The sequence below is a fragment of the Wyeomyia smithii genome, chromosome 2 (genome assembly GCF_029784165.1).
Source record: "Wyeomyia smithii strain HCP4-BCI-WySm-NY-G18 chromosome 2, ASM2978416v1, whole genome shotgun sequence".
Classification (NCBI taxonomy): domain Eukaryota; kingdom Metazoa; phylum Arthropoda; class Insecta; order Diptera; family Culicidae; genus Wyeomyia; species Wyeomyia smithii.
This window is the reverse complement of record NC_073695.1, coordinates 123,033,810-123,053,807: the sequence shown is the minus strand read 5'-3', so window position 1 is coordinate 123,053,807 and position 19,998 is coordinate 123,033,810. Positions and strand designations below refer to the sequence as shown.

The 19,998-nt window shown below is 37.5% G+C and overlaps 1 protein-coding gene across 10 annotated transcripts in view; it reads right to left on the bottom strand.

Moving 5' to 3' along the window:
- Positions 1-19,998, bottom strand: part of LOC129725783 (lachesin-like) — a 56,978-nt gene that overhangs the window by 416 nt on the left and 36,564 nt on the right. For all 10 annotated transcript variants that reach the window (XM_055681986.1, XM_055681979.1, XM_055681988.1 and 7 more), the window contains 5 exons: positions 14,808-15,145; positions 13,334-13,435; positions 13,148-13,256; positions 2,821-2,997; positions 41-154 (listed from right to left, as the gene is read on the bottom strand). In XM_055681986.1, the coding sequence (XP_055537961.1) occupies positions 41-154; positions 2,821-2,997; positions 13,148-13,256; positions 13,334-13,435; positions 14,808-15,145 (840 nt within the window). The remainder of the gene's footprint in view (positions 1-40; positions 155-2,820; positions 2,998-13,147; positions 13,257-13,333; positions 13,436-14,807; positions 15,146-19,998) is intronic.

Sequence of the window (19,998 nt, the reverse complement as noted above, 5' to 3'; positions counted from 1 at the left end):
ATGCATATTTTTTTCCGGAAATAACACAATATTGCCAAACCTTTGAAAATGTGCACTACTACGCTCGCTGGCTGTGAATTACTCGGAACACACGTGTAATTTCCCGAGTGATCTTTGGTGGCATGATTGATGGTTAGCTCCGAATAATGGAAATCTGTGAATTGTAAATATTTTATACGCGAAATGATTCATTCATCAATCATGTAGTCACGTGAAAGGTAGAGGTCTACATAGTATAAGCAAGAATCCTGAACAAAACCATTTTAAAAGCAAATACTGGATAAAGTAGCTCAAAACATAATATCAGTATCGACAATGAGTTGTATATGAATTAGTCGACTAATAATCCTAACCAATATTAGTTTTATCTAAGTTTTATTGTGCATAATACAGTCAAAAAGCGCCGTAAAACTTTCTTATAACCAGTTTAGTTACTTAAGAAGCTTAGTATATTTTTACGGCGAAAAACCTGTTCAAATCAAACCGAACAGTGTACCTATCGAAAATCTTAAGACGAGAAAAAATCTTTAATTTGTCATAACCTAATCGATTGAAGGCATTGCATAGAATATGGATAAAAAAATGTTTTTTTTACTTGTCAATACTGATTTCGCTGAAATATTGTACAGTTGTTCCTTTTTGATTATGAGATCATTTTATAATATCAGTTCCTCATGTTGAATCACGACTGCTACTTTAAAAGGGCGTACCCAAAAATGTGACTGATGAATAAAGTATTCTATATCAGGAAAACGGTTTGTTTGATTGAAATTATGTGGTTGGTAAAGCTGTGTGTAATTGAGTTTTCGTTTTAGAAAAAATACACTATAATATTTTTCAAATTTTCGAAATTGTTACAAAATAATAAAAGTCTCAAGAAGAACATTTTTGAAAGCTATTCTGCCCATAATTCAAAAATTGGCTAATATGCCATAGGCATCAATTCGAGAAAAACGCATTTTAAAGTTTTTTGTCGGTACAAAATGTTTAGACTGTCCATGACATCTTTTTAATGGGTATATCACTCTTCATACAACCTGGAACCTTGCCGTTGAGTTGAATCAGAGAAATCTGCAGGAAAATTCCACCCGCCAAGTATTTTTCACGCAGTAGCCGTTTTTTCAATTATTAACGAAAGGTCAGTTGACAAACCGGTGTGCAATTTGGCTAATATCCATACGATGTGAATTATATCGTGCTCGTTGGTGATAAAAATGGCTTTAAATTGAATAAAACAATACGGAAGCTCAAATGAGGATGAAAAGGACGACGAGACAATATTGTTATATTGTTCCGTGCAACAATATAACAATACAACAAAAACATTAATTCATCATAATCACACAATTCACTTTTCTTTTTTTTTTCATCAAATTCAAAGTGAAATTTAAATCTTCTCTTCAATATAACCTCTAATCAAAGAGCTAAATAGCATTTCTAAGAATATAAATATTCATGACAGAAGGAAACAGTCACGCTTTTTAAACATTGGGTTTTGCGGCACAACGAATAAATTCTTGTTGCATCAAATATTTTTCGTAAAGAAAAGTAAAATTTGATGCAAGGGCCTTACGATTCCTTACCTGAGGCCAGTGACCACCAGGCTACAACACACTTTCAAAAGTTAGACGTAACAAAGTATAGTAATAACACACTGGTTCGTGTACAAGCCACAGGTTGAAACATATTGGATATTAGCCAACTTCACAATTATTTTGGATATTAGCCAAAATTGTTTCACTTTTGCTGCCTTCCCAAATGCATTTTTTGACAATCGGCTTTCGTAGGGACCTTGTTTAGGGTGTTTACCATCACGAGAAACCGTTTTCTCGATTTTGGTAGAAATGGCATATTAGCCAATTTTTGAATTATGGGCAGTATTCTAATATAATAATGCCTGTTCGTACTAGGTTGATTAAAAAAAAGAGCCTTTTTTACAGAGTTTTTTTTTTTTTGTTTTTGAAAGACAAAATTATTGTCGATCAAAGTAACCCTTTAGACGCCAGAAATATTTTTTAGCAATAGTAGACTCTCAGATCATTCCAATGCTTGATTTATGTCAGAACAAATTCCGGGACATCAAGTTTCGGGATTGACTCCAGCGCCGAGTATCTGAGTGTCTTCAATAAAAAGTATGCATTTTTAAAAAAGTTTGAAAACATAATTTTTTATTCTCCAAAACAACCGTAACACATTTAGTTTTCATTTCACCATGCTTGAACAAGCATCAATGCTAAGCTAACATCGTGTAGTTTTTGCGAAAAAACAAACCTTTGAAAACTGGATTTTTTGAGATAAATATTCAATTCATAATTATTCTTTAAATTTTTTTTTTCAAGAAGTATTTTTTTCTTGCGGTGTATACTTTTTCTGTAATGATAAACATACCATCTACAGCTACCACAAAAATTAAAAAAAATCAAAATAGTGTTCGCAGTTGCCCAAATCTCATAAAACATTGTCGAATACATAACATAAATGAAATGAACCTAACTTTATTACCTACAATATTGCCGAAGACACCATTTAAATCTAACAAACAGTTCTTCTGAAATGGAATATTTTATTCTTCAGTCACTTTTTTAGATAAGCCCTTTTGAAACAGCAGTCGTGAGTCAACATGAAGAACCGATATCAGAAAATGACCCCTTTATCAAAAAGGAAACAAATGTGCAAAGTTTCAGCGAAATCGGTAATGATCGATCAGCATCGATTTGCGCGTTAACACATATATGATGTTGCCAACGCCATAAGAGGAAGAAATCCTATCGTAAACATTGATACAATAATTAATAACGATTTGTATAACTATATACTAACCTGCTTCAGCAGAAACGTTAATTCCTCTATCGCCATCGTAGTTTATCATTCGATTATTGTGGTACCAGAAAATAAACGCGGAGGCTTCAGTACTCTGAACAACACGACATATTAATTTTAATGTCGAATCTGGTGTCAAGTATTTAACTTGTGGGCCTACTATTTCTGCGCGGGCTTCTGCAAATCAAAGACATAAGAAATACGCAAGCATGTAAATAAATTGATGATTAAATTTTAACTATGGCTATGAATACAAAGAAGGTAGCTTTCTGTCCACTTTTATATAACTGATTTTTGTTCCCTTGGCCGGCTCGCGGCACCAGAATAACGTTAAAATATACACGATAGCGATCTTTTCGACATTCTTTATTATTGACACGGTAGCACAGATTTTCTTTTCAAGTCAACTTTGTCGTTCGCTAGATCTACATGTATGTACAGACATCTTTTCCGTATAATCTTTCTAACACTGCGCTTCACGGGAAAAAATCACCCCTCCAGGAGCACCGGCGTCCGTTAGCCGAACCAGTTTGCGGAATAATCAATTTCTTGCCACATATGCAAGAAATCTTCCAGTCTATAAAACATTCAGCTTTATCGTTTACCAAAATGTATCCAATAAACTGATTATGGCGCATAAATCTGAAGTTTCTACGTTATCCGCGCAAATTCGCTGATTTTTCTCTCTCTTAAATAGCCTCACTGGCACCATATGTAACGACATGATTTAATTAGAACTGAGCTTTCAGCTGACTGCAATCAAATCAATTTACTGTACACTAACCTTTTTTCAGTCGTAATATAATTCGATATGCATATTATTCAAACGAGGGTCATCTATTCTTAGTATACTCTAAAAGTTCTAATTAAAATTAAGCTCGGTTTTAGGAAACAAAACTTTAAAATTTATACTGATTTTTTCCGGTTTTTTTAAAGGTTCAAAGATTCTCCACTGACACTTTCAAATTTCGTTTGACGCGCTATTTTAAAATATGCGATTTTTATTAAAATTCGAATTTTCAGCTTTAGAAATTAGTCACGTTCTGTACTATTCACGAAAGACAAAAGTCTCATGAATTTAGTTGTGCCTCAGCCTTAAGAGATTCTACCCAGACCTTCCTAAATTTTTTTTTCTATTAGAATTTTTTTTAAATTTTATCTATTAAATTAGATTAGAAACAAATATAAAATTTAATATACAGTTAGTAATCGAATAATTTTTGTCAGTTGCTTGCTGTAAATGTTATGAATTTTATTTAGGTGATCCAACAAACTATTTAGTTGGTTTACAGCTTATTAAGCCGATTTCATGCAAACTTTAGCTTAGAAGCTGTTACACAATAGAATTGCTTGTTGGGAAGTTTCGATATTTGCATTTCATTTATTTCCCAAGGAACTGGCAAGATTTTTTGTTTGACACTAAGACCGGTCAAATTGGTTCAGTCATTGAGAAACACGAACATTAGAACTTTAGAAAACATGAACAGAACACAAGTGAAAGAAATCACGCGAAATTCGTGTTGTAAATTTTCAACAAACATTCAGCACAATACAATAATCTGACCTCTCAACAGAAGAACTAATTTAGTGATTTTGATGTGGTCCCAAGCGTATACTTCTAGCTGATATTTACATCTTCAATGTGAATAAACCGGTCGTTCTAAGCCTTCTGTCTCAGTGGACATAATATTACATAATTAACTAGGAAAAGGTCCCATTCGCAATTACGATATTATTATGAATCGCAACACTCGGTATTGCACACGGCAACCGAAAAGCCTCCCAGCTGGCCCCAAACGAGCAAAAAAGTCTCACTATGCTGGTGAAGCTGCAGCAGCAATTATGCCGGGATGACTAACGAGTTATAGGTTTCGAAAAGGCTAACTGTGACAGGGTCGGACATTGTGTTTTGTTGGCTTCTGGCTGCTCTTTGGATGGCAGCCAAAGCTTCCTTTTGCTATTTTTCATCCATGTGACATTTTCGTACTTGTTTTTTTTTTTGTTTTTATCGCTAGACAAAAGAAACATCATTACGAAATGTTAAAACAGCATAATCTATGCTAGTTTCGTTTTTCAAGCTTACATAGAAGGTACAAAAATTGCGAGTAAGTCCTTTTATATAGCTTCTTTCGATCTTACGTAAGTTTTCCGGTAGCTGTATTCAACAAAACAATAATGGCTGCTGCCACAAGGAAGGAAATAAAAAAAAAGCTATTTTTGATTCATGGGAGGTTTTTTTGGTCTGTAATTGTCGCAATAGCATTCTGTAGATAATGTTTCCTAGGCATTGGGTGTTGCTTGCCATGTTCAAAGGTTTTTACCAATGTTTAATTTTAACGTAGGAGCGATTTGAAAAAACCTTCTTCGCTTAAAACGAATGATTGCATTTTGTAACGAAACCAGTCTACAACGAGGTATTTGAGAAGGATTCTACAACGAGTATTTGCCAAGAAAAACAAAATGCAATTTAATTTCCCGAGTTCAACTGTTTTCGCTGTGATTTGCCGATTTCAACTGTAAAATTAGGGCTAAAAAGTTACTGTGAAGACCTTTTATTAATCCGCAATCCGTACCGAACAGTTATGATAAGCAGACTCCCGAAATATAATCGTTTTATGTGTTAACATATTGAGATTGAATGGCCGTAATCTTAAATGAATATTTTGCTAGAAAATTCTTCGTTACTTTTAAATTTTCAACTAGCGAAAGTGTGGTTTTGTTTACGGAATTTGAGTAAATCAGATTTCTTAATCAACAGGAAGATCACTAGAGTTGACGCAGCAAATTCATGTGAAAAATATAGGTTTAAGTTTTCTTAAAATACTGTGAAATATATGAACCAGAATGACATTTTTACATTCAGCGGTTGTTTTCACTAGCATGAACTGACTGGAAATGTTGTTATGATCTAATGCTTATTGATCAAGGTATGGCCTTCGTCTAATTAGGTAAGTATTAATCGATGGAAATGAGTTTTTGTACAACGATGATTAACAGTGTGAGACAAAATTTAGTCAATGAAACTTGATATCCGACTAATAATAATACAAGAAAAGACTTATTTATATAATAAGTTATGTGCATATAAAGCAGAAAGTCATGTTTCGACTGCATTTCCCGATAACCAAATGCTATAAGGTTCAATATTTTCTTATTAACAACAACTCCTTGTTATGATACTTTTGGCCTGGGTAGCGCACAGGATTTCTCGGTCTCTTATAACAGTAAGTGTCAAACTAACATTATAAAAATCCCTTCTCTAATTGATGTAAGCGGGTTATCGTTGTTGATCAATAAATAAATAAGATCATCAGGAGTTGCATACTGAGGCTTTGATTTTATAAGATCATTTGACATTAAAAATGTAAAATTCAAACGACAGTTTTATTTTGTTGCAACAAATCAATACCAACTTTAGGCGTTTTTTTTTTTGTTTTGTACAGGTCATTTTAAGAATATACATTATTACTTTAGAATCCTATCAAAATATTTACAAAAAACTTTGTACCTAATCATTACTCGATATAAAACGAAATACTTGCAGCTTATCTTCTCATCTGTCTATATGCAAATGATACTGTAAAACCATTTGGTTATACAAGGGTACTTGCCATTATACCAATATTTGCATATTTCTACTCTTCGAATACAATCATCGCAATCTATTGTTTCATATTAAAAAGAAAAGTACCGTAGCGACATTCCTCTCCGGTGCGACTTCTGGTGTAAATCTCAAAGAAAGATGGGAACAAAAATGATGCTGAAAAGTAATTTATGCTGTGTCGCCATTTCCAAGTTTATAATAAAATGAAAAAGAAAGTTAAATCACGCTCGGAAGAGTTTAATTAAAAACAAGCCTCTTTCAAACCGAGGCAGTCACAAACCAAAGTGGTTCCGGTGTACTTTAGCAATGCCTTTACCGAATCAAGTGCGCCGCATATGTCCGAAATGTGTGCTTAAAATTTAATAAGGGGTCAAATATACAGCACATACCTACCACAGATGCTAACAGAGGCAAATTGGTGCAGTGTGCTGATATTCAATATGTCATACACGGTGTATGCATGATGTAGTAGATTGACCACAATTAATGGCAAAATGCTGTCCTATATCGGAATACAAATATTCGTGTTTTTGGACACGCTCTACCTAGTAAATACGCCGGTTTAAAATAGCGCTTTCAAGCTGTGCCATTATTCTTTCTTATTTTTAACTAGCTAACCCGGCATACTTCGTCCCGCCCATATTTGTGTTTAACTAAATAATTTTAAGCTTTACAAATTTATTGATTCCTTGCAATTTATTTATAGTCTGCAAATGCACGACAAATCGGCCATAGGATATGATCAAAGTCAAAAGACAAATCGTTTTAAAATTATTAGTTTTATCGGAATGATCACATTTTTCTGGCATCAATCTGATTCCGAAAATACCCATATTGGGTGGTGCTTGGCTGTTTTTCAGGAACTGAAAGTGGTCATCTTTCAACTTCTTCGAAATGGTGTTCATTGTAAGTGCTTGGCTACTATGTATCATCTCGATTACGGAAATACCTATATTGAATAGTATTCAGTTATTTTTGGTTGTTTCCCAGAAGTTGCCATCTTACAATTCTAAATGGTGTCTGAGATCGATTTTTATCTCCTTGTATTATTTGGTATTTGGTTACTTTAGGCTGTTTTCCAGAAACCGAAAGTTGCCATCTTGGATTTTTAAATGGCATTTTGGGACATTTTCTGGCCTCTGGGCGTCATTCTGGTTCCGGAAACACCCATATTATAAAACGAAAGTTTTCATCTTAAACTTACAAATGGCATCTGGAGTCGATTTTTGGCTCCTGTGCATCTTCCCAATCTCTCCCAGCTGGTCTCGAGGTACGATGCTGGCCTAACAAGCCAGTCGTCGTAGGTTCGAGTCTCGGTCGGGAGAGACTGTTAGTGTCAGTAGGATCGTAGCGCTAGCCCCGCAATTGTCCTGTACACGTAACAGTTGGCTGCGAAGTCTGTGTATAATAAACAGAAGGTCGAGTTCCGATACGGAATGTAGCACCAAGGCTTTGCTTTGCTTTGCATCTTCCCAATCATTTTAGGCTGTTTTTCGGAAATACTGGCTGGAATATCTCTCCCCTTCCAGAGTACGGAGGAGTGTCAAACCACCATAGAAATTTGTACAAAAGCCCTCTCATCCAGAAGTGGAAGGTTGTCGAACCACCATGAAGATATTTTTGCTCCCAAAAACCTCCACATGCCAAATTTGGTTCCATTTACTTGATTAGTTCTTGAGTTGTGAAGAAATTTGAGTTTTATTTATATGAGAGCCCTCTCTTCCAGAAAAGGGAGAGGAGTCGATCCACCATGAAAATATTTATATTTTTTATAATAGTACAATTCATCCAGATGGGGAGGGGTATCGAACCATTGAAGACTTATTTGTTACCCCTAAAAATATCTCCATACCAAATTTGGTTGTATTTGCTTGTTTGTTAGGTTCTCGAGTTACGGGAAATTTGTGTTTCATTTGTATGGAACCCCTCCCTTACAGAAGAGAGAGAAGTTTCGAAACATTGTGGACATATTTTTTACGCCTTAAAACATTCCCCTGCCAAATTTGACTCCATTTGCTTCGTTAGTTCTCGAGATGTGCAGACATTTGTGTTTAATTTTTATGGAACTACTCCTTTCCAGAAGAGGAAAGGGGTGTCGACCCCTCCCTTACGGAAGAGGGAAGGGTGTCAAACCATTATGGACATATTTGTTATCCCTAAAAGCATTCACATGCATATCCATACATATCCTCCCACGATATCCTCGTCACGAGGTACGATGGACTGGACTAACGATTTGTTAGATGTTGTAAGAAATGACTTTAATATTCCGCTAGCTTCGCACATTAGGAAATTAGTGTCTTTCGAAAAATGTTTCGTGCGTAAATTCATATTATGCACAAAATATTCACAGAAATATAATTAATTCTGTCTCATTTAAGTGTTGGAGAAAACACCCTGATCTTATCGGCTAGAGGATTATCCATTGCGTTTTAAGAGATACTGACACTGCACTACTAACTCTGTTCGCATTTAAATTATTTTTTAAGTCAAAGTTTACATACAAAGTGTTTTCATAGTTTTTTTTATTGAAACTAGTGTTTTATTGTGTAGTAACTAGCAAACTGTTGATATATGCTCGAATATGTAACGTAGCAAGAGAACGATGGCCGTATATCATTTTAATTATTAATTAATTAACAGGTCACAATCAATAATTTATTCCATTATTGTCGACCTACAACATCTACCAAATGTATCTCCGGGTCTTTCTTTCTTTTTTCCATGTCACATGACTTTTATAATGCCGATACATAACGTATGAGGAAAAAAATCCGAACAAACTTTCAATTCCAAATTAAAATCTTGCGCAATTTTTTTTTCTATACTTGTTTGTTTATTCAAGTAATGTAACTCATTAACAAACCTCATAGAAAAAACTCAGCTCCATATCGGGTTGATTTCCTGATACTCTGGGGTACTTGCTTTATAGCTTCCTGAATTTCGAATGTTTCAATTGTTCTCCTTTTTGATTTTTCTATCAAACAATCGACGTTTTGGCTCTGAAATCTTTATGGCAGACGATTCGCTTCAAATTTGCTCAGAAAGTTTCAATAGACAATAGATAGCTGTGGCACATTTTGGGGATTGTATCCTTCGTAATAATTATATATTGCCTTAGCGCATACCCGCTAAAGTTGCATTAGCATAGTGTGACAATGCAAGTTCTGGTCAACATACATTCGACCCATACGATGAGTTTGGAAGTTTTGGCGGGCGTTCCCCCATTTAAAAGACCGCTTTTGGGATCTGACTACTCGCATTCTCAACAAATGTGAGGTTCAACCCCTTGGTAATTGAAAACTTCGATAGGCTAGTTGAACTTAATTCTCAAACCCGTTTCATGACTGTGTATTTCAATCACATGTCTCAAAGTATAAATCCTTTCTCATACACCTCCAATCGTGTCAACTTGTTAGATGCTTCTGTTTCTACTGTGTTTTTCGTTACATCCATGATGAAAGAACTTCGTGGAATCCCGGATCACTAACGCGTGCAGCAAATCCCTAAAATATTTTTTAACAAATATAAAAACATCAACTGCGACATCAACTGTAACAATCCACTGCGACAATCTTCAACAATAATTTTACCGTCTCCTACAAGCTCAATAATCCTGCTTTTGTTTACGTCGCAGAATTGGCTGCAATTCAGTATACCTTAGGGATTATTGAAAAAAATGCCCACGGACCATTACTTCATCTTGGATGTAAGGCACTCTCCGTATTTCCTGGGGAAAATACGGGAACGAGTGCTTTATCCGAAAAATCTTCTCAGATTACCTTAGTGTGGGTCCGGGCAAAGCGGACACTTTAGCTAAGATGGGCGCAACAAACGGTAATATATACGACAGACCAATTGCCTCCAATGAATTTTTAAAATTTTCACGCCAGAGTGCACTCATCAACTGGCAAGCCTTGTGGGACAAGGGAGAACTAGGGAGGTGGCTACAAGGCATCATCCCCAAGGTTTCCACCAAACCCTGGTTTCGGGGGCTGGATGTAGGACGAGATTTCATTCGCGTGATGTCTCGGATTATGTCCAACCACTACGGGTTAGATGCCCATCGTAAGAGCGAGGAGCGACATAATGGCTGTGAGCGGGCCTGGCACTACTCCGGACGATCTAGTCCGGAGGATGTGCGACGACCCGGACATCTGGAACGCGGTCTGTGCGGCCGCCTCTCAGATTGTCCTGGAGCTGCAACGTGTGTGGCGGGTCAACCACCATCACGCCAGTGATAGCTAATTACCAGTCTCCAAGTAGTTAGCTAGGAGGTTATAAGAGTAAAGAGGGTGCATCACGCACAAAAGCCACTCCCCGACGTAATACTTAACCGTCGTTCCGGGAAGACCAGGGCTGGAGACTGGAGGGGTTTTAGTGGGTCGGGACAGGGATCAGTAGGTGCCTGGGGGAGTGTAACTACACCAGCATCTCTCCCCTAGTCTCATTCCCACACCCTGAGTTCTCTTCTCAGGTGTCTGTTTGCAGATTTCCCCGCCACCTTTAAAAAAAAAGATGCGCATCTCCTGCGTATTGGGCTGGCGAGCAGTAATCATTGCGTTTGTGGATCAAAACATTGAACACGTGGTTTGGGTGTGTGCTGAATTCCGCGGCGCCAGATCTCTACTTTTGGATACCCTCAGGGCCCGAGGAATACAACCCAGTTCGTGATATCCTCTTTCAGCGAAACTTGCCATACATGCTACTTGTTTATAGCTATTTGAAGAGCATCAAGGTGCCCATTTAACAGCGAAACGAATCTCGGATAAGAAAAACCATGTTAGATTTAGTATTAGATATAGTTTCAGCTCGTAGTCGGCAGCGAGGATAAAAAGTTTGCCTTTAGCTTATAAGATATTTTAGACCATATGGCCAACTATATGGCTCCGTAGAACATTAATTTGTATTGTGTCGTGTCAAATAAATGTTGTGTGAACAAAAAAAAGTTCTGGTCAAAACACTACTTTGCCATTTTTATGGTACTTATATTCTAAGTTTTAAACCCATTTTATGCAGATACTTTTTCACCGCTTTTGGATCAATTTGATATTTATTGCCCAGCTGACGAAATGATTTCGCCGACCGACCAGGCGTTTCCGCCCTCAATCTCGCTCGAACTTTGCTCTCTTGCAAAATGCTTTTTCGTCCGGAACCAGATTTTTTTTTGAAAGTATTTCCATTCTCGAAGAGTCTGACAATAATGTATAAAAATGTTTTATTTATATCCAAGAACTTTAAAATACTGGAAAACTTCACTTTTAGATTTTTCTTTATTTCACTAACAAAAATTGAAAATCAATTCACAACGATCTTCTTCCGACAACGCCTTTTTCTCAACTAAGCGTCACTTGACAGAATCGACTGGTCGTGTTACCAGTTATATAAAAGTGGATCTTCATTTTGTGGAAAAGAATTTTTCGATTTGTACAGCACTTCGAAATCGTAGACCAATTTGAAAGTTGTTCGGATTTTTTTCCTCACACGTTATAACATTTTTGTCAAAAACTATAGGTTCACTTCTCCTATCAATCATCGCTCACTCGTTTTGTTTACGTTAGCATATACGACCTTTCGTCATGTTGCTTGAGATGTTAAATTTTCAAGTTCATAATACGCTTCTAATACTAATTCTATCAAAATAAAAACCAATTTTTATTTAAGTTTACGTCTGACTTTTTTGCATAAACTTGCACAACTCTACACAACGGTTACAGCCAAGCTCACCACCAAGCTTGTTATTAGCTGCGACTGTCATTGTTTGTTTCCATTCATGCTCACTGAGCAAAATTTCCTCATGATTCGCGAAAACTTCCACCGTTATAACACGAGTGTTGAATGCGAATTACGAAAAGCGAGCAAACGAAACAGACAAAATCTGTCACTGTAGGGCTGCTGTTGGCTTCAAGTCACGTCGCACTGCTCCCGAAGAATATTGAATCTGCGAAACTATTTAAGATAATGCTCAGTGTCTGACTTGCTCGACATCTGTACGACTAGCCAAAAAAATTTAGTAAAATGATTTTGTTTCATTTACGCCAATAATAAAGTTTGATAAATGATACTCTGTTCCGATCGGTTCCAAGTATATGATTGTTCCGAATAAAATAAATGCTTTTGGGGAACACAAGTTGAGAAAAAATGATAAAGTTTATAATTACTTTGGTAGTTATAGAAACTCCTAAAAATAAAAGAAAAAATAACGATACAGAATGGATGGACTTAAGAGCGGCCAGATTATAATATGTCTGTATCAAGTAACGAGTTATGACGCTGGTGTAGCAAACCAACAAACATAGCTATCTTTAAATGTCGTTTGATCATCCCAAACAAGTTATTTCGACCTTCACTGCTAATGAAGATAATACAGTAGCAAAACTTTTTTTCACGTGTGTTTGTAACATTCATTATTTGGTTTAAGGCGATAACCTACTTTTAAATAAACCATTTGTTAATATTTGGCTTGATATCTTATTAAAACACTGTAATATATACCAAACCTATTAATTCGTCGCGTAGAGAAAGTAATATAGAAAAGGTGAAATAATTATGGCTATAACTTGTTGGAATAAAAACATTGCAATACTCTTTGAATAGCTCTGTGCTTTACGAAAATGATCTCAGTTTCCCATATGGGAGGTAAAGGTTAAAAGTACTAGTGCAGTGCATAAAAAGAAAAATATACAAACGTTATATGACTTGGTTTACGACGAGTCTATCTACCTATGACTCGGAGCTCCAGAAAAATGGATGTCGGTGGATGCGTTGAGACTTGGCATTCGTACCATCCGGCGTCCCTGTCCTGTACGAATTTTATCTGCAGCGTCCAATCCTGCAATTGTATAGCAATATATATATATTATTGTGGAAATAGTTCTCGGCACGTAACCAAAACAATTTTGTTAGAACCTCGGAATTTTGCAAGTGTGTGGCACTGAACCGTTCGTCGCTACTGTAGGTTGTCAGCCCAACAGTGAGTAGATGATAGTCTTTCCGTCTGATCCACGACACCTAGGATATGGAATGAGAATTAAAAAAAAGCCATTGCAGTGAGTATCCCTAGAGCAAAACGATAATGTAAAGTACAAAGATAAATATTCAAGTTGCTCGCTTCGCAGGGGAATTGTTGTTGATACCCTTTCCTCAATTTCTGTTTCCTACATCGGTAGAAAGGGGGGTTGCGTTATGCACCTGCGAAAGAACACAAAACACACAATATAATGAAAATGACTTGCCGTTCAGTACACCAAGGTATTCTTTACGCGGATATTGAACTCGACTTTTAGTGGCGTGTTTCTGTAGTGCGATAAAATAACACATTTTCACACTGAATGACACCGAACGGATGTATCTGAATTCATACAATTGAGCGTTTTGACATTACTTCACCACGTGCATAAAAATAATTCTTGGTGTGTGGCAAACTCACAGGTAGTGGATCTAGCAACCGGCCCATTTATTTGAAGGGATGGCTAAGGATATCCTTTCCTGCAACACCTTTCCTGTAACACTTATCACTATCTTACAAAAGGAAACCAAACAAAGCCAGTATTACCGGAAGATGCTTTTATTCCAAGGTAGGAACTGGGGTTAGAGAGAACATTTTAATTAAGGAATTTTTGTTAGCACACTCAAATATACATGCACGTAAAGCAGTTGGAAATAGGAAAAATTGTGGTCTGAAAAAATAACCTGCTACGTAATTCAGTATCAACGAAAAATTGAACCTGGCTCGCGTTGCATAATGTTTATTAGTTTATTCAAATATGTAAATAGATTAGGAAGCTATGCTCTCGATAGCACGGAATAATATTTCATGTTTAAATACATTCATTTTTATTCAAGTGATGAACATCTCGTAAAAGTGTACTCAAAAAGCGGTATACAATTGTTATTAATTACTATTTCTACCTTGCTCTGGTTTTCTACCACGGACTCCAACAATCGGTAAATTAATCTCTCGTGTTTCAGCATCTCGTTACATTAGCGAAAGATATGAAAATTAATGACTTAATCAACGTTAAACAAGAATATCTTAATTTCATACAGAAAATAAGAGCAATTTACTCGTCTGCCAATATATTCTGTAATGACAATCGAAAAGCATAACAAGATCGAATAGTCAAAAAGTGTTTGTATCCATGTAAAGCTACTTATTCAAAGACGATTCTTTTTCCCGCCTGACTAATATTAATATTCAAATAACGTTGCGCTAAGTTAAATTGTAGACCGTTTCGAGCTTCCTCAGTCACTACCATTAATCAATCAAGTGTGATTAAATTTCGTTCATCCTTTTCTATCCATCGCAAAACTCACTCAAAGGTGGTCCCATCTAAGTAACATAAAAAGGTCGACTCGGATATCGTTTTCAATAGAAACTCACTACTCCTTCCCCTATATGGTGGATCCGGCACGGTATATGTGCTGTCGAACCGACTTGCGAAGTCACTGCTGTGGAGTTTTCCGTCCCGAATTGCATTGGCGTCTTGTAGTATTTCAGCAAATCTTCACTTTCGCTGTCGAAGTCAAACGTAGAAGAATCAATTTCACTGCTGTCACTACTACCACTGCTACCACTACCACTGAATACACTATTTTGGTTATCACTACCCTCGTTACTACTGCCTTGCAGTGAGTTCCTGTCACCCGGAATGTGGGGCGATAACAGGAAGAATGCTGTCCGAAAGATCATGTCACTGTTATCTTTGAATGATATCGTGTCTGCAAAAGGAAATAGAAAATGCGTGTTAACGTTGTGAGTTACTGTCATGACGAAGGCGGGAACTTTCAGATTAGAGCAGAAAAGAAAAAAGAATGCCTTTGCGATACTCGATAATATTTGTTATAACTAATAAATTCAGAGAAATTATTTGATATTAATAAAATAATTTCGTTTTCAACATTTATTCACATGACAATCAAAACATATTTCAATGGCAAACGACCTATCCTCCAATATCGACCATTTGTGATTTAAATGAAACTTTGCACATGTGTATGACTTAGCAAACTGAGTATTTTTCGAGGGTAGAAATGTTTGTCGTTCACAGTTTACGGTAATCTATGTGCAGCCGAAAACTACGTAACGTAAATAAGAAGGACTGTGTAACGAAAAGAATTTGAATTCAGACTGTGAAAGACCGTTGTCCGTTTAAATCTACAGCCATACATTAATACAACCACACTTATTTCGTACTCAAAAAACCTTTCTTGGGAAGGAAATATAGTAAAATTTTGTGAAATAGTGAGTGAAGTGATTTTAAAAACTGCTTGGATTGATAACGTTCTTACACGTCACGTTTTTACTTGTTAGTTCAAAAGCAACAAAGAAAAATTCTCCCTTTCGTAACAAATCTGTTACTTAAAAATAAAAACATTAATCACCAGTCAAGTAACAACACATACTCTATTATATATTGAACATGTTATGAGATCACGACAATCTAATAATGGCCGATACAACTAAACGAAAAATTTTCACTTGTAATTTCAAAAGCAACAACGAAAAAATCACTTTTCTGTAACAAATTCGTTACCTAAAAAGCATTTGCTGCAAAAGAGCAAAAGACATTTGCTCAGTTACCAAAAGTAAGTTGCTTGGTACGAAAACCAGACGTATTCTTTCATCGTTACGCAAGGTTAAAAAAACAGTGAGGTGAACTAGTAAACAAAACAGTGGCGTTTACCATTGGACATTTGAGTCTGGTGCGCTACGGGAGAGATTCTGCATATGAGTGAGAAAAAAGGGTAAAGTCAGGCTCATTTTGCATCAATACAATACATACAAACCTGAGAATACAAACGTATGTTCCCCTGCTGAAACACATACAAGCACGTGGCCGTCATTATTTTTGTTACATTTGCCAAAGATTTGGGTATATAAAAACGATTGCTGTTTGAAAGGTAATATTCAATAGAAACTATTTAAATTACTAGGCGTTTAATACAGACACAAATTAAAAATGTTTTTTTTAGTATAATGGACACGAGACATACTGCCAACAGGCATAATAAACGCGAAGCCGAATGGACGCAAGGCCGGATGGACGCGCGGCCGAATACGATGTTGTATGATCGCATGAGATTCAGTTAACGTGGTGATGTGCCTTGAGTTTGCGACATCCATTTCACCTCAGAATGTCTATCGAAAAATATGTCGCACGTTTGATGATTAATAAAAAGCGTAATTCAATGAATTATATATTAAAGTCAGGTATTTTTTATTCTGCGTATGTAGTTCAAGAGTAAATATATTCCCAAAGGGTTCAGGTTGAGCATATTATTTTTTTTAAATCATGCGGAGAAGACGCATAATCGAGAGCAAGAAGCCGTCGTGGTTTTCGCAGTCCGAGCCGGCCGCCGACCCGCCGTCGGCCGACTGATCTACTGGTTGGCTAGGTCTACTCAAACAGAGTTTCCTTCCCTTAGTCAAATCCGAACGAGCGGTAGCGCGGAGACAGCATTGGCTCGAACAACGAGTCTGCCGCAGGCCGCGAGTGCATTGCTTTTCAATTGCAACTCTGATGCGAAATACATATTATTGAAAAAGAGCTGTGACTTTGATGACGAAAACACCGTAATCTGTCTCACTTCTACTCGGCCTGGCGCCCATTCGGCCTTGCGTCCATTCGGCCTTGCGTCCTTTCGGCCTCGCGTCCATATGCCTCGTGCCCGTATGCCTACCGTCAATAATGTCTAGCGTAATATGCCTCGTGTCCATATGCCTCGCCTCTGTATGCTTTACGAAGTGTCATCCGTTCATTGTACTAAGGCCTGTACTCGAAAAATATACGCACCAGGCAAAACTGTTCGCCAAAATTTTTTTTAATCAGATTATCTTAAAACTTCCAGGGAATGAACTAATACGTATGGCTTATGTTTCGGGAAAATTACTTTATCTAGTTTTCTCTCCATTGCTGAAAGCAAGCACCTTTCTCTTGAGAACCCTCATCACATTTTGTGCAATGGTGGAGCCGACCTTTTTGGTCACTTTCATCCATTCTTTCTTCAACTCAAACTCGTTCTTATACACCTTGGACGATTTTCGAACTTTGGCCTTCATTATAGCCCAAAATCTATCCACCGAACGAATCGCTGGTGAATTTAAGGGGTTTGCGGTTTTTGGTGCAAAAACAACGTCGTTGTCTCTGTACCAATCCAACGTCGATCGCGCGTAATGGCATAAGGCCAGGTCCACCCTAAATAGTGTCTCGCCTTTATGGGACCGAAAGAAAAGCAACAGACGCTTGTGGAGGCACTCGGTGTGGTAAATTTCGCTGTTCATGGTACCCGTTGTGATGTACAGTTTACTCAGTTTACTGCATTAGTATATGGCCTGCCAGAGCGAATATTTTTTGGCGAATTTATCCACTTTCTTCTTTCTTATGCATTCCGGAACATCAAACCGTGATTTGGCAACGTAGAACTCCAGCCCCGGTATTTGCTTCGTCATCCATAACCACACACATCGGTTTCTCGATACAGCTCCCTTGCGCGGGATTTAGCCGCCATGTTTTGTTGATCACGCCGGTTCAGTACCTTCCAGACCTTGAATACACGTAGCCCAGCTCGTTTCATGGTTTGCTGAACGAACCAGGCGGAACACTTTGCCTTCAGAGCCTCGTCGCGAACCAAAATGTTGGGATTACGCCTTCACAGGGTCAGCTGTGTTCGATTTTCTTCCACTTCCAGCCCGCCGCTCGGTCGTATTGGACTCCTCAAACGTTTTTACCACCCGGGACACAGTTGTATGGGTGATTCTAAGCTGACTTCTGATCCATCTCATGGTCGCAGTCGGATTTTTCATGACGGCGCACAGTGCGTTGAATGTAGAGTAAGACGGTACAAAAATCAAAACTACACGATTTTGTCGATGAAACATGTAACAAGAAAAGTTGTTCATTACCTTCAGAGCTACTAAATGCCTAAAGGTCTAATGTGATTCACTAAATCACAAAACTGTCCCAAACGCCAACGCACTCATCCTATACCAGAAACCGTTAATCTTTTTTAGTTTTTAAATAGTTTATTTGACACGGCACGATACAATTTATGTTTAACTGAGCCAAGTACATTTTTTTTAAATTCTAAATTAGCAGGGAAAAGAGGGAGGCCTTTTCTTTATTCTCGCGGCCGACTACGAGCTAGTGGGGATTTAAGGTGAGAGGAGGGGAGTTACAATTTTGATTTCAACTATATTGAGTTATACGATTTATTTATTTGTACATGGCTAAGCAGTGATGTTCTATTTGAGCAGTTTGGACTGAGGTGTCTGCGTGAACATGAAGATGCCGAGTCTTCGTTTGGGTGTCTCCAGCTTAGTGTATCATCTTCTTTCAGCGTGTAGCGGGAATGGTAATCTAACAAATAGATAGAAGAGTTTCATATTTTAATACCAGCGTGTTTTATGAACACGTATAGCTGTGTCATGTACTGGAGATCACCGCTTCCCAGAATGTCTCTAACGGGTACGTTCGGTTGTTTTCCTCGGGCCCGAAGGGAATCTATAAGCTCAGACCTAACACCACAGTATTCGGTACACGACCAAACAACATGCTCGATGTCATGGTAGCCATCGCCACAAACGCAGTGATTACTGTCTACAAGCCCTATACGAAAGAGATGCGTGTTTAACGTATAGTGATTGGACATAAGTCTGGACATCACGCGAATGAAGTCCCGACCTACATCCAACCCCTTGAACCATGCTTTCGTCGATACCTTAGGAAAAAGGAATGTAGCCACCGTCCCAGTTCATCTGAGTTCCATGATGATTGCCAACTGTTGAGTGTTCTCTGACGCAAAATGCTATAAAATTCATCAAAAGCAATTGGTCTTTCATAAATATCGCCGTCAATAGCACCCACCTTAGCTAAAGAGTCAGCCTTTTCGTTACCCGGAATCGAGCAATGAGAAGGGACCCACGCTAAGGTAACCCGGTAATTTTTATCTGTTAAAGCACTTAAAAACCGCCGTATTTTCCCCAGGAAATACGGGGTGTGCTTCACAGGCTTCATTGATCGCAGAGCCTCAATGGCACTGAGACTATCTGTGAAGATGAAGTAGTGGTCTATGGGTAGGGTTTCGATGATTCCAAGAGAGTACTGAATAGCAGCAAGTTCTGCGACGTACACGGAAGCAGGAGCATCGAGTTTGTAGGAGGCGGTAAAATTTTCGTGGAAAACACCGAAGCCAGTGGACTCATCTAGATTAGATCCGTCAGTGTGAAAGCTTTTATCATAACTAACATGTTTAAACTTATTGGAAAAAATCTTAGGGATCTCTTGGGGTCGCAATTGATCCGGGATACCAGAAATGTCTTGTTTCATGGTGGTGTCGAAGAATATAGCATTATTAGAAGTAGCTAAAAGTGCGACATTGGAGGAATCGTATGAAGAAGGATTAATATCTTGAGCCATATAGTCAAAATATAAAGTCATAAATCTGGATTGAGATTGAAGGTCGACCAACCTCTCGAAATTTTCAATTACTAATGGGTTCATAACTGTGCATCGAATTAGCAACCGGTAAGAGAGATTCCAAAAACGATGTTTCAACGGAAGAATACCCGCTAG